Source organism: Typopeltis vanoorti, chromosome 8 (genome assembly GCF_054136105.1).
Source record: "Typopeltis vanoorti isolate ZY-2024b chromosome 8, IOZ_Tvanoo_1.0, whole genome shotgun sequence".
Lineage (NCBI taxonomy): Eukaryota > Metazoa > Arthropoda > Arachnida > Uropygi > Thelyphonidae > Typopeltis > Typopeltis vanoorti.
The window spans coordinates 15649466-15664403 of NC_143556.1; the positions used below are offsets into that span (position 1 = coordinate 15649466).

At 33.6% G+C, this 14938-nt stretch overlaps 1 protein-coding gene across 1 annotated transcript in view; it reads left to right on the forward strand.

Annotated features, from left to right (window-relative positions):
* Positions 1-14638, forward strand: part of RpL7A (ribosomal protein L7A) — a 68218-nt gene extending 53580 nt beyond the window's left edge. Inside the window, exons 6-7 of the mRNA XM_090396530.1 lie at positions 10742-10811; positions 14498-14638. Of these exons, the coding sequence (XP_090252656.1) occupies positions 10742-10811; positions 14498-14602 (175 nt within the window). The 3' untranslated portion in view covers positions 14603-14638. The remainder of the gene's footprint in view (positions 1-10741; positions 10812-14497) is intronic.
* The last annotated feature ends 300 nt before the right edge of the window (positions 14639-14938 follow it).

Genomic DNA, 14938 nt, shown 5'->3' on the forward strand with positions numbered 1-14938 from the left:
TTCTTGATGAAAAAGGAGATATTTATCCACAACCGAGTGATAAAAGATGGTTGTTACACTTCTGTACGAAAATAAGCAATTTAAATTTAGAGTTACAAGGTCGAGATAAAAATTTAATTGACATGTTAAGTTCAATAAAAACTTTCCAACAATACTTACTTTTATTAAAGAAAAATATAAATGACCACGAATTTAGACACCTCCCATATTTATTAAAATTTTTTGAACAAATTCAAGAAATGCTTCACTATGATTTAAAAGAATTTATTCGTGAAATAGAATTAATTGAGGAACAAATAAATTCAAGATTTAAAGATGTTAATAAAACTGAAATGATTGTATCTTTTATCAATAATCCATTTCAAGAAAACTAATATCACATAAATTTCAAATAAAATTAGTGTGCTGTTTGATATAAACCGAGCTGAAGTAGAACTTGAGATAATAAACATTCAGAATAGTTTACATTTAAAATCAATAAACAATGAAGTCATTTGGAAGTATGCACACAAAAAACTCTCAATATTAACTGATATTGCGCGAAAAATTCTGTCGTGTTTCGGACGACATTCTTGTCAGAACCCGCTTTTTCAAATATGACCGTCAAAAAATCAATTAAGATTTTTGATTACAAATCATCATTTGGATGATTGTCTGCGATTGGCCGCTTCTTCATATCAACTTGACTATGAAAATATTGCTGAGGTCCAAACAATGCCAAATTTCACATTAACTTTTTTTTTTTAATCAACCAGCATTTCCTGTAACTTGTGAGTTTATAATCAATCTGTTGTAATAAAGAAATAAATATTTTATTCCAATATATATATATATTTTGTTGTATTAAAATAATTAAAAGTGATAAATAAATTTTTAAATACACATAAAGTTTTTAGTTGTTTATTTGTGCGTAATCAGATATCAGGTTGGGGGAACGTGATCTATATAAGAGTGTAAATCGCTAAATAACTTATATATAAGAGAGGAGATCGGCAAATAACTTTTTATAGAAAAGTAGCTCGTGTAGTCAAAAAGGTTGAACACCACTGACATGGGTATAAATGGCAGGAAATTAAAAGCATAATATTGTCAGCAACATAATCAAAAAAGAATGGTTAACTGAAAAATCATCAAAACAAACTGGGTAGAAGTATCAAATTCCGATCTACATCAGGTGTACAGGAAGTTAGTAATAGTGTAGCTTTAACTACGTTAAAGCTACACTATTACTAACTTCCGATCAATTTTCCTTTAAATTAATTGGTTATCTGTCCAACATTATCAGATCTTATATTTCTGCTAGTTTATTACTGAGTTATGATAGTAATAAGTTAGAGGGCTCTTATAGATTGCTTGCTCCTGACTGGATTTGACATCAGGTGCGTAGAGATTATTTAGGATGTTCAGTATATATATAATACCAATGAGCATGGTTATGAATCTGTTGAAAGGATGGACTACACCTGGGTTCCAGCATTATGAACATGTCTGTGGACGGGGAAAAAACTTGCCCAACTGGGTCAAGCAGAGTGTAGATTTAAGTATGAGAAAAAGCAAGGTTATTTATGCCTATGTGCAAATACAAGGAGTATTAAAAAATAAGTAGTTAGTTTGTTACTTTGGTGAATATGTTATCATCAAATTCCTGACATTTACCCTCAAGGGGTGTACAGGATATGATAGTACTACATGAAAAATTCACATCATTACTAACTTCCTACCTACAATTTCTGCTAAATCAGTCTGTTACCTGTCAAAGCTACAACATTGTCAGTTCTTATATTTATATATCTATCTTCTAAGGCACTTTTTACCATATCAATCTACCTATATCTTGGTCTTCCTCTGGGTCTTTTTCCTGCCAACCTGGCAGAGAACACTTGTTTCACTAATCTTTCCTCGCCCATTCTGTTTAAGTGACCATACCACCTGAGATTAGCTCTGCTAACGCATTCCTGGATGCTCACAATATCAAGTTCTTTCCTAATATCCTCGTTTTTTAATATGATATTGCCATTGATGCCATCTGTTCATGCCCCTAATCTTTCTCAGGACTCTCATATCTGCAGTCTCTAGTCTTTGGTCAAGTGTTTTATTTCTGACCCAGCTCTCAGATCCATAAGTTAAAATTGGTTTGAACACTGTCTTGTATACAGCTAATTTAGTGTTTTGACTAATTTCTCTCTTATTCCATATAAATTTATTCCGTTGACTTCCTACCATACCAGCTTTGTTAATTCTGTTGTCTATTTCCATATTTAATTTACCATCTTTATTAAAAATCGTACCTAAGTAGCTGAAATGTTTTACTTGTTCTATAGGTTCTCCATTCACAATGCAGCTGATATTTTCAATGCTTCTGCCTATTTTCATTATCTTTGTCTTCTTATTGCTGACCTTCATACCATATCTATTACAACAGCTATTCAATTTAGTCAGGGAATCTTGCAGACTTGTAGCAGATTTATTTAGAAGTATAACATCATCCGCATAAAGCAAGGAGCTGACATTAACATCTCCAATTTTGATATCAGGTTTAATACCACTTTCCTTCATAATGTAAGCCATATAGATAATGAATAACAAAGGTGATAATGTAAATCATTGTCTGACACCAGATTTAACATTAAACCCCTGTACCTTTTCAATTTTAACTGCTGACTTACAACTGAAATAAAGACTATGTATTGCTTGATATAATGCCCCATTAACACCATATAACTGTAGCTTATTGAATAGCTTCTCTCTTGGCACCTTGTCATATGCCTTTTCCAAATCGACAAAACTTAAATACAGATCTTTGTTATATTCCCATGATATCTCACTTTCTGTCGTAAAGTGAAAGTCTGAGCCTGACAGCCTCTATTTGGCCTGAATCCAGCTTGTTCCTCACCAAGCTTCTCTTCCACAATCCTTCTCAACTGTTTCTCAAGTATACTGGCATAAATCTTACCAAGAACACTCAGTAGAGAAATACCTCTGTAATTTTCAAATCAGTTTTATTTCCTTTTTTATATATAGGTAGTATGAGAGCTCTACTCCATCTAGAATTCCTCCTTCTGTCCAGGCCCTCTGAACTATGCGGCGTAGCCACTGTAAAACTGTTTTACCTCCATACAGCGTTTCTGGTCTAATATCATCTACTCCAGTTGCCTTTCTACATTTCAGACTTTTGATGGCTATTTCAAGCATGGATATGTATTCCTGGTCAGTGTTTTTTATTACTGTTGTCATCACTGCTAGTTTCATTTAGCAATTTTTCGAAGTAATTACTCCATACTTCAAGGATATCTTTTTCTCCTGTTTTCATATCACCTTTATCATCTCTAATTCCTTTTACAGCATCTTTCCTGCATTTCTGAACTTCTTCAATAACCTCCAGAGGTTGTTGAAGAATTCTTACCAAAGTGTTCCCATGGCTTTTGTTTAGCTAGTTTTACAGTGTTTAGCTTTCTTACATTTGTCTCTGTATTCTCTAAGAGCACAAATAAACTTTAAAAAAAATAAACAAACAACCTTCTGTGGGACCATAGGCACAAATAAGTCTCATTGTCCAGTTCCCCATTCTATATTTGCTCACATCACTCTACTTGAAATTGACTGCCATTCAAGAAGATTAGCCTCGTATTTAGTGTTGAATACTATGGCTACTCCTTTTCTTTGCTTGTCATTGCCTGAATATAACATTTTGTATTTATTGCTCAATTATTATGTCAATCTGGTACCTATCTAATTCCTCAGCTAGCTGCATTTCTTTGCCATTCGGGTTTATGTTGATAGTACCAATCTTCAATTTTGGTTATATTGAGTTGGGATGTGTTTTCAGATTTGTTCCAGTAGCTGACTTTTTGCTGTTTGCCCTGGTTCCTGGCGAAAACAACATGGGCCTTGTTTAACTGGACAGTGCCCCAGTCGGCATGAAATTTTGTCATGTTGTACCATAATTTTGTATTTTGGTTTAAGCCAATAAGAATACAATTTGGTCGGCTAAATCCCAAATTGTCAGCCCACCTCGTTCGTTCTGTATCCAGGAAGATACCTAACAGGGTGCACCACGAGAAGGTGAGGATTGGACATTGGGTCAGAAGCCCTGGTCGGTTCTCCACATTCCTTTAAAGGCTATGTAGAGGTCTCCTCTCAGTTATACAGCTTTGACCCTTAAGAACCCTGGTGAATATGTTGCAGCCTAAAATTTGTTGGTATTAGTGAAACCTGATTGTCAGTTGTATGTAGTAACTGGACGGTATAATATTTTTAGGAATGACAGAAGAGATAGGAAAGGGGGGGGGCGGCTGATGTGGTATTAGATGTCTTGAGTCCACTGAATAAACTCATTAAAATAATACTGGTAATAATGCCCTGTATAGCAGTGAGTTTGAGAACTGTCCGGTGTGGAGTGGAGGCTAACAGGATGAAATATAGAGTTGCTAATAGCCATAGTGATTCTGGGATTGAAGTATTACCAAATTTCCCTGATGAGTAATTATTATAGGTAACTTAAATTATCCAAATATTGATAGGGTAGCAGAAGAAACGCTTAAGAACAAAGAATTGATTGAGCAGTTGCAAGACAACTCTCAGTCAGCATGTGAAAAGCAAACTTGACAAAAGAGTGTTAGAAAGTGTTTCAGTTCAGGATGTGACCACTTTGCTACAAGTTGGAGACACTGATCATGCCATGCCTAACCTGTCTAGTAGCCAATTATGCTGAACTGCAAAGCTGGAAATTATGACAAGCTCAAGAGAATGCTATCTTTGGTTCTGTGGTATCAGTTACCAGCAGCATGGGAAGCGTTGAAAAGGTTTGAAGAACAAATACGATGAGAATGAAATGGATCTGCAATCTCAAGCTGTACCCTAGAGCAGGAGTGCCAAACTCAAATTGGACTGCAGGCCATTTGCTATAAAACTTTCTCAAGTGGGTCACAAAAAATTTTTGACTAAAAAAACCTGCACTAATTAGAATCGAAGGGAAGTGAAAAATGAGTATAAATAAATTGGAAAATTAATAACAATTTTATTTATTCTAAGCATTACATAAAATAATATTATAATGATTATGACAACTCAAAAAAAAAGAATATAAAGAATATTTTTTATTATATTAATATTTACAATAGATTGCATATAATCCAAATTAAAACGAAATTAAATTTTATTTAAATAAATCAAATATTTATATATTCTAAAAAAAGTATGAACTCTCATTAATAACCATCACAAAAATTTACATAGCCTGCTGTTTGAAATTTTTTGTGTTTGCGTTGAAATAAAATACTTATATGTGTATATACAGGGTGTTCGGGATAAATTTGACAGTTTCGTAAGGAAAAAGAAAATCTTCTTTGTATCTATTAAATTTAATGAATTGACAAAAAAACATTACAGGCAGAGTTAATTACAATACTATCAACAAGATTTACTCAAAATAACCACCATTAGCATCGATCACAGCTTCAATTCTGCTTCGGAACCTCGAACAAGCTGATGCTACAGTCTCCCTGGGAAGGGCCGCAAAAACTGTTTTAATTTTATCCATTAACTGGGCTTTTGTATTACTGGAAGTGCGATTGGTGTCTTTTTCAACTGCGCCCCATACAAAATAATCCATGGGGTTAAGGTCTGGGGAGTTTGGAGGCCAAACATTTGGACTGGTGAAGTCGTAGAAATTTTCAGACAACCATTTTTGACTTTTCCCAGAGGTGTGGCAAGGGGCCGAATCCTGCTGCCATACATACGGCCTACCATTGGCTACCCTTGTTATCCAGGGCTTGACTACAGTTAGCAACTCCACGAACAAAGCCCGAATTCCAATGCCAGGGTTCTTCAACACCTGTTCCTGCAGATTTGCGAGGAATTCTGCTGTACGAACGCAATCAGATCGTCTGCTAGGGATCTTTCTTCTTGCTACATCCTCGTAGTCACCATTGCAAGTCTCTAGTTCATGCCTGATTGTTTTTACTGTATTCAGGGAGCATTGGGCAGCAGTCGTAATATCCTTATTTTGATGGCGGGCACGAATCATCATGATACAAGTTATTCTCTTCCATGATTCAGGTGGGTTCCAGCTATCCATCCTTTCTGACATCTTGTATATGAATGAAGAAGGGTCCAAACTTTTAAATGAAGAGAAGTGTGTGTTAATACATGTAACTTACGGAAAAATATAATTAATTATAAATATGTCAAATTTATCCCGAACACCCTGTATATATATATATTTTTTTTTTTTTTTTTTGCCTGGGGGGGGGGGGGGGGGTTTGCTATATTTTGAATTTTTAAATGTTACTGAAAATATTTTGGGGAAAAATTATATTTTCGGGTTTAAAAAAATATATATATATATACTTGCATAATATAATTATAATTTAATTTCAGTATTTTATTTTCTTCCCGACACTTGACAACGTTTATTATTAATCAGCCTGTCAAAATTTGGACTCAAAGATTGTGAGCATATTACCTTCATTATGGCAGAAAGGTTGACGTCAGTTAATCTTGATCTGTAGGCTGTTTTGTTACCTTTCATACATGAGAATAATTGTTCACATAAATAGGTGCTTCCAAAATAACAGAATATTTGCTGCATATACTTTTTTATTTCCGGATATTTTTGACCTAAATAACTGTATATTTTTGGTACACCAACTTCTTGGTATTTTGCTTTTAGAATGGAATCATTTTGGAAATCAATAAGTTCCATTTGAATACAAATAGGAGCGTTTTTGAAATTAAAGGAAAAAGGATCTGTAAAAAGGGAAAAAACTTCTTCTTGCTCCTTGAAATCTTAAATTGCCTATCAAATTCTTCTTTTATCTTTTCTAGTTTGGGACAATATTAAGAAAAGGTAAAACTTGGATTCTTATTGTTCAACTGCTCACACATAGAAAAGTAATTTAGAATATTCTCTTTTAAATGATTTTGAAACAAAATTAACTTGCATCTAAAACTTGCCAGTGCATAATACATGTGTGTTATTAACTGATCTTTTCCCTGAAGTTTGACATTTAAATCATTCAAATGTCCTGTAATATCAACTAAGAATGCCAGATCTTGTACCCATGTCTGATCATTAAGAAATGCAACATCATGATTTTTCATTTCTAGGAACAATTTGATCTTTAAAAGTAAAAAAAAAAAAAGCTCTTTTGAACCTTATGACAAGATAATCAACGAATCTCTGTGTGATAAGGTAGCCCTTCAAATTCACTCTCCAAGTCTTAGAAATTGTGCAAACTGGTGGTGATTGAGGCCTCTGGATCGGATGAAGTTCACGGTATTTGTCACAGGCTTAAGTACGCTGCTCATTTCCAACATTTTGGAGCACAGAACCTGCTGATGAATAATGCAATGGAAAGATTGTAGTTTTGGAATGTCTGGATACATTTCCTTTAACTTTGCTGCAAGTGTTGACACAAAACCTTTATTTTTGCCTGTCATTGCTGGAGCACCATCGGTTGTCACTGCTATGAGCCTGTTCAGAGGAAGTTGATATTTTTCAAAAATGTCCCACACGGCGTCAAAAATGTCATCCCCTGTAGTGGTTCCACGAATGGAAATCATTTCCAAGAACTCTTCAGTAATATTCATATTGTCGTGACAAGCCCAAAGAAACAAAGCAACTTGAGCCACATCGTGAATATCAAAACTTTCGTCAAGTGCAATTGAAAAGCACTGTACGTTTTGCGGATATTTCTGGTCACGCAGATTATCTGCCATTTTGGTTATTCTTTCAATCACAGTATTTTTAGATAAAGAAATATCGCGAAATACTTGCACATTTTTGGGACATACGTTTTCGACTGCTTTTATCATATATTCCTTAACCAAGGAACCGTCACTAAAAGGTTTGGAATGTTTTGCCAATAAATGACTGGTTTCATAACTGGCTCTCACTGCTGATTCATTATCTTTCATAATTTTTGAAAATACTTGACTTTGAAGTGAATTCTTCATACTTCTTAATTTTTCTTTTCTCAGTTTACCCTCAAAGCGTGAATTTTATCGTAGTCCCTTTTTATATCATATTCTTTGGCGACACTAATTGTTTTGTTTCAAATAATGCACACAATTTTGTCCTTTGTTTCAGTGCAGAAGTAATTTTATTCCCATTTTCTTGAAATTTTCTCCTCATCAGCAATTTTTCTTTTTCTTGTTGGCTTGGAAAACGACATTGCCTCGGTGAATAAATATAGCATTAATATTATTAACAATTTAGTTATAAAAATTTTTGAATAAAACTGCACAAAACTGTAGACCAGTGCACGATACTATTGAAAATAAAAAATAATAAAAGGGATTCTCTCACTGCTAGAGTGTCGTTGAATCGTATTTGGCACAAGATCACTTATTGACTGTAGCAGGCAATTATAAACTCATTGCTGAATTCCCATGAGTGCATATGCTGCGCATCACGTGAACAGCTGGTAGCCAATAGAATTCAACTTTTTCAGTACGCTACCAGCAGCGTGCTGTAAATTAACAATGAAAGCATAAATATAGTTTACGACTGATTAGGATCGGATCTAACATTGAAATTGCGACATAAATTTTTATTATTGCAATTATATTATAGCAGGTCGTTGCATCCATATTGTAACTATAAATGTCATGAAAACGAATAAATCGATGTTGTATTTATTCGAATGTAACTCGCACTTTTTTCCCCAAAAGTAAAGCTAAAAGCTTAATTGAAAATTAAATTAATTAAATTTTGATTTTAATTTAATTTAATAATTAAAAATATTAAAGCTAAAATTAAAGCATAATCATGGTGTGAGATATATGCGAGGATTTTTAGAAACTAAAGTTTTCAGGAAAGAAACTGAAAAAAACTGAAAATGGGGATGGCTTACCAAGAATCTCCTCTTCGTTATAGCTACTTCCGGCCTCCAGAGCGGTTTCCTCGTGTGCATTGTCAAAGTCATATATCCAAATAGTGTCATCTTCTTTCCCATTATTCCAAGTAAAAATTACAAGTAATTTACAAGATTTTAGATACACAATGAACACCCTTCACGAATGTCTGATAAATGAAAGCAGAATGTGAAATAGGCAGTAATGGTAGGCCAATAGAGATAGAACGGCTATGAAAATGTGGATATGATTGGTGTGGTATTAACAAAAGATCACGTTACCAAAACACAGTCAAGCCGATTCTCTTCAACCAAATTCCATAATATCTGAAACTGTCTTAACAACATTCACTCTATATGTTCTAGTTTTAACACGTTTACGAATTTTATTGCAGCTGAATTAGTGGGGCACTCACACACACACATAACTAAAAACAATAGATTTTAGACTGTTTGCCAGTGAAATATGGTTTTGCTTAAGTCTAAACAGCATGGTTAATGTGGAGGGGACATGTGATTCATAGTTAGTGTCGTTTTTATACCAGTTGTCTCTAATTGCAGTTGGGGAAGGCATGTTGTTTACCGTGGGGAGAGAGTTATTGTTCTGACGTGAAAGTAGTTAAACTTTATTTTCATGTGCAACGTACGGTACATGCAAAACTTTTTAATTTATTTTTTCATAAAGTAAAATCAGGGTATAGGGGTGAGAGTTATATTCGAATAAATACGGTATTTCTGTTTTATTATAAAAAGCAATCGTCCTTTTTGAATGATAAATGCACGTAAACACAAGAAAGATATTTAAATAACCAAATATTTCGGTCTGGAAATATTTCTTGTGTTTATGTGCATTTATCATTCAGTCTTATGTCACAAGTATCCTTAAAACAGCAAATCATCCTTTTTTAAAAATCTTTCCTTGAGGCGTCGGGGGCCGCCAGTTTGATACTCCTGTCCTAGAGGAAAGCTTTGAATGTAATGTTGCAAATGTTTTCTTCTTAGTTTGCCAATGAGACTTTTGTTCTTGTTTTCAAAGTTTCATTTTTTTTTTTTTTTCAATTTGGATAGTTTGGATGTCTAATTTATCTGTAAAAGCTGCCCAACTTTAATTCTTTTTGAAAGTTTTGTTCATAATATTCTTTGCAATGTGATGGTCACTTCCACTTAATCCTTTACTTGTATTCTGAACCAGGAATGAACACATGTTTCAACATTCTTAACTTATACATTGGTAATACATAACTGTCAGATTTTAGGGAAAGACAACATATACTAGACTATTAATTAAAAATTTTAATTAATACTTCCTATATTTTGGTAATGTTACATTACCATCTTCAGGGATCACAAAATATGTGCATGCAGGCACTAATGTTAACTAAGCAAATATGGCTGAAGAAAACAACCGAAGTTGGTCCTCGATTCCTAAAGGTGCCTTTAGGAATCGAGGACCTCGATTCCTAGTGGGCTAAATTGGGTTGTCTTGGCTGTTGGGCCAATGTTCTTAGAATGCAAGCTTCCCATATTTGGGACAGTCTCCTGCAAGCCAAGTTACTTGGCTGTGATAAGCTATTGAGCCAAAAAATGAGATAATCTAACTTAATTGGAGATTGTATTATTTGAATGTAATTTTTGAAAATTTCTTTTGGTGAGTAACTCAAATAATGGAAATTTATATATAAAATCCTGAATGATTACGTAAATCTCTTCCTACACATCCTTTTGTAATAAATGATAAAATTAATTTCAATTTGCATTTATTTTGGTATGACATCATTTGATGTATTTCATGTAAGTGTGCCCATAGAATAATGTGAAGGATTTCATAATTTGTGTAATTAGTAATGCATAGAAGCTGTTATATATATATCCTAAATATGTTGCAGGGAGGACAGAACTGCTCTAAATAAGTTGGTAGAAACTGTGAGGACTAATTTCAATGAACGCTATGATGAGGTATGTTCCCACATTTGTTCCTTTTATTAAAAAAACTAGGTATATTTAGAAAATTTTTTATACAATGAAACCTGTGGTGAATTCATCACTAAAAAACATACGTGCTAACCACAGTGATAAGTTTTAATACGTAAATATTCCCAAGTAATTCCATTGTAATCATGCACCCTAACCGTATGTTATTCCTAGTATTGTTTGAATTACTGTACTGAGGATGCCCGAAGATATTTTGGATGAAATATTTACGTATTAAAACTTATCACTGTGGTTAGTACGTTTGTTTTTTTAGTGATTTAGAAAAATTGTTTATCACTATCAGGTAAAATCACAAATAGACTTTAATTACTAGTTGTGTACATTTTATGTACTCCTTCAGATTAAATTACAATATTAAAAAAAAAAAGATCTTAACGATTTCTAAAATAGTAACTGTGGTACAATGAACGAACTTAAACCAAATGATGTGGAATATAGCATCATGAGATGTTATATTTCACATCATATGTCAGGTGCGGCTCATTGTTTGAGATGACATAGCCTAATTCATCGATATGTAGAGTTTGATATATTAAATAATTCATCGATATATAGAGTTCTCATCCTGAACCATATTTGCCAAGCAAATATGGTTCAGGATGAGACCTTGGTCTTTATTACATTGGATTTTGGACATCTTAGCATTTCTGCCACTTTAAATCTGCAACATAGTTGTTGAATTCAATATATAGCTTTTCTGTGAGTTACCAAAGTAATTGATTTTTGAAATCTAATCTTGATTTATGTACTTACTTTTTCTCCACATTTTTCATATGTCCTTTGAGCTGGATTTCTTCCAGCCTGTCCAACATAATACATGCTGCATTCACAGAAAATTTTGTGCATTCCTGGTTGCTTGAGCAGAGCACAAGCTGTTTAGATGATCTTAACACCAAACGGGTAATTTTTAGTGGCATGAAGGGCAACTTTTAAGTTATTGTTTGAGTATTTTTGTGCATATCTGTGACTATTAATGTAAGGTTAAAGAAATGCATCTTTGTAATTGTCTTGATGTTGTATATTCACTGAGATGTGATTGCTAAAATTTTTTATTTGCACTTTAACCAGACTGACCAAATCAGTTATTTTAATCATAGTATAACTAATTTGATATGTTAAGTGAAAAGACATTGAGATAACAAGGTGTGCTTTTCAGTATGCAGTTCCAGAATTCTCAGTGTTTTTCTTTATATGGAAACTGCTCACTAGAGGTATAACATCATTGGAAATCTGAGTTTTGTAGAAACAATTGAAGTAGTGGTATTCAACACTTATATACTTTTAATATGAATGTACACATTTTAATATTTCGTCTTATCCCATTTGACCGGAATGGTTTTCTTAAAAATGGAATAAAATTGTCTTCATCTTCAGTTTCTTGGAATGGCCACATAATGAGGAACAAAATAATAGTTAAGTATTCCAGTATTTTCTGTTACAGAAGCATCAAGACGCAATACAGGATTAATGTGTGCATAAACAATGCAGTGGAAATGGTCATAAAACCTAGTCCTTGGACATGCATTCTCTGTGGATACTATCCAGCATCCTTGATTACTTGGTGTGGAAGCTATAATAGTTTTGTATCATCAATTTCCTGATATGCACCTTCGAGAGGTGTTCAGGCTAATATCGACAGCAATTCATGATTAAGTTTGCATATTCAATCTAAGTGACTTCTGACTGAATCAATCCACCTAGACCTTGTTCTTCTTTCCTTTAGGTCTTTTTCCTGCCATCTTGACATCAAACGCTTGTCTTGCTAACCCCTGCTCTTCCATTTTGTTTAAGTGACCATATCACCTTAGATCAGCCCTGCTCATGCATTCTTGAATGCAAACAGTCAAGTTCCTTCCTGATGTCTTCATTTTTAATGATTCTGGCATTAATGCCATCGGTTCACTCTCCTAATTTTCTTCAGCACCTTCACCTGTGGTCTCTAGTCTTTTGATCAGCTGTTTTATTTCCAACCGAACTCAGATCCGTAACGGCTTGAACAGTCTTGTATACTGTTAGTTTGGTGTTTTGGCTAATTTCTCTCATATTCCATATAAATTTACTCAGCTGTTCACCCACCATATTAGCTTTGCTGATTCTGTTGTTTATTTCTAGATTTAACTTGCTATATTCACTACTAAAATAGCTGAAATATTTTCGTTATTCTATAGAATACAGTGTAAGTTTTCTATGCCCCTGCCTATTTTCATAGTTTTGGTCTTTTTATTGCTGATTTTCATGCCAAATTTGTTACAGCTGTTATTCAATTTAGTTAGTTAATCCTGGAGAACTTGCACTACATAGGCTTAGGAGTACATTATCTGCATAGAGCAAAGAGCTAAGTTTCACTTCTCTGATGCTAATATCAGGCTTGATGCCACTTTCATAATGTAATCCATATAGATGATGAATAAGAGTGGAGATCCTTCAATTCTAAATGCTGACCTACAACTAAAATATAGATTGTGTATTGCTCTGTATAATGTTCGATTTATTCTCATGATTTTGTCAGCTGTTTGTCTCACCTTAACAGTAGCTATATTATATTTCATATTTCCCAGACAGTAGAGCTAATAATACAAGGTCCTTTCATAGACCTATTCATTTTTTCACAGGTCTTTCTCATTCAGAGACAAAAAAACTTGCATACTTTTCAAATTGGACCTGAGAGGGACTGAAAACATTCTTTCAGAGGTATAGATATCACACCAGATAATTTGCATGATTGCATTGACCAAGAATAAACCTCAGAAATGTGAAAAATGCTTATGGTTGAGCATTGCAGTAATGAAATCCTCTGCTTAGTTTCATTGATCATCTCTTAGTAGCTCTGGATGTGCTTCTTGACCAACAGGTTAATATCTGAATGTAATCTAGGAGTTGAACTGATGTAGGTTGTGGTTGAAGTGTGCTATCTATACCTTGCAGAGGAAAAGCAAAACCTTGGTATTAAATACCACTAGATGGTAGTTTAGTTTGAAAATATTAGACTTCACATCTGCACAAAGATGATTAGTAATCTATAGATATTTGAACTGTTTGGAGAGCTGCAAAGTTATCAGTATGTCATTTTTTGTTGCTTCATGCTTACATTGAATATTAGAATTTGTGCAGGATAAATGGTATTTATATTATATGAAATGATTGCTTTCTAAAAACTGACATTCAAATTGTGTTTATTGAGGTTCTGTTTTTTTTTATAAAGGAGGCAGCACAAAATTGTGCTTCAAGTTAGGAAACAGGTAGAGATGATATGGTAGTGTATTTGGTATTAGTGTCACTAACTGCTAATATTTACTAAATGTTACCATAGCACATATTCGATTTTCCTTCAGGTGAAACCAAGTTAAGCTTAATATTTTCAGTTTTTATGCCTTTTTACAATCACTTGAATATTTCTGTGATTTCATGGTTGTCAACTTTATAAATTTTGAGTACTAGAATGCTTTTTTGAAAAGAGAAGGTTAAAATAAATGGATGCATTTAATTTCATAAAAAAAATTATTTGCAAATTGGTGGATGTGGTTATCATCCACCAATTTGATCACCTGATAACCCATCTGTGAAACTAAGCATGTGGTAATCAGTGGCATTTTTTTATGTATAAAAATAAAATTGTTCAAAAGCATTAATTTATTTTGTTGCTCTTGCAGATTCGTCGTCACTGGGGTGGAGGCCTTTTGGGTTCCAAGTCTGCTGCTCGTATTGCTAAGTTAGAAAAGGCTAGAGCTAAGGAATTGGCTCAGAAAGTTGGCTAAATATGTATTTCAAGAAAATAAACCTGTGATGATTGATTGGCTTCAGTTATTCAACAGCTTTGCATATCATCTTACAAAGCTGTAAAAAATGTATGTAAAAAATGCAAATTACCAGCAATTCTCACTAGACCAATTTCATTACAAATAAAAAAAAAAAAAAATGGAATATCCGAAGAAATGCTGATCCTGTAGAGTTTTTTGTAGTTTGCATAGCTTGATAAAATTTCAGTGTTATGGGAAATTTCCCCTCCAGATATTGGACATCAAACTAAAGATGTCACCTCTTTCAAAAATAGAACTAGAAGCCTGGAAATTTCTGAACATTGCCCAAGTCCA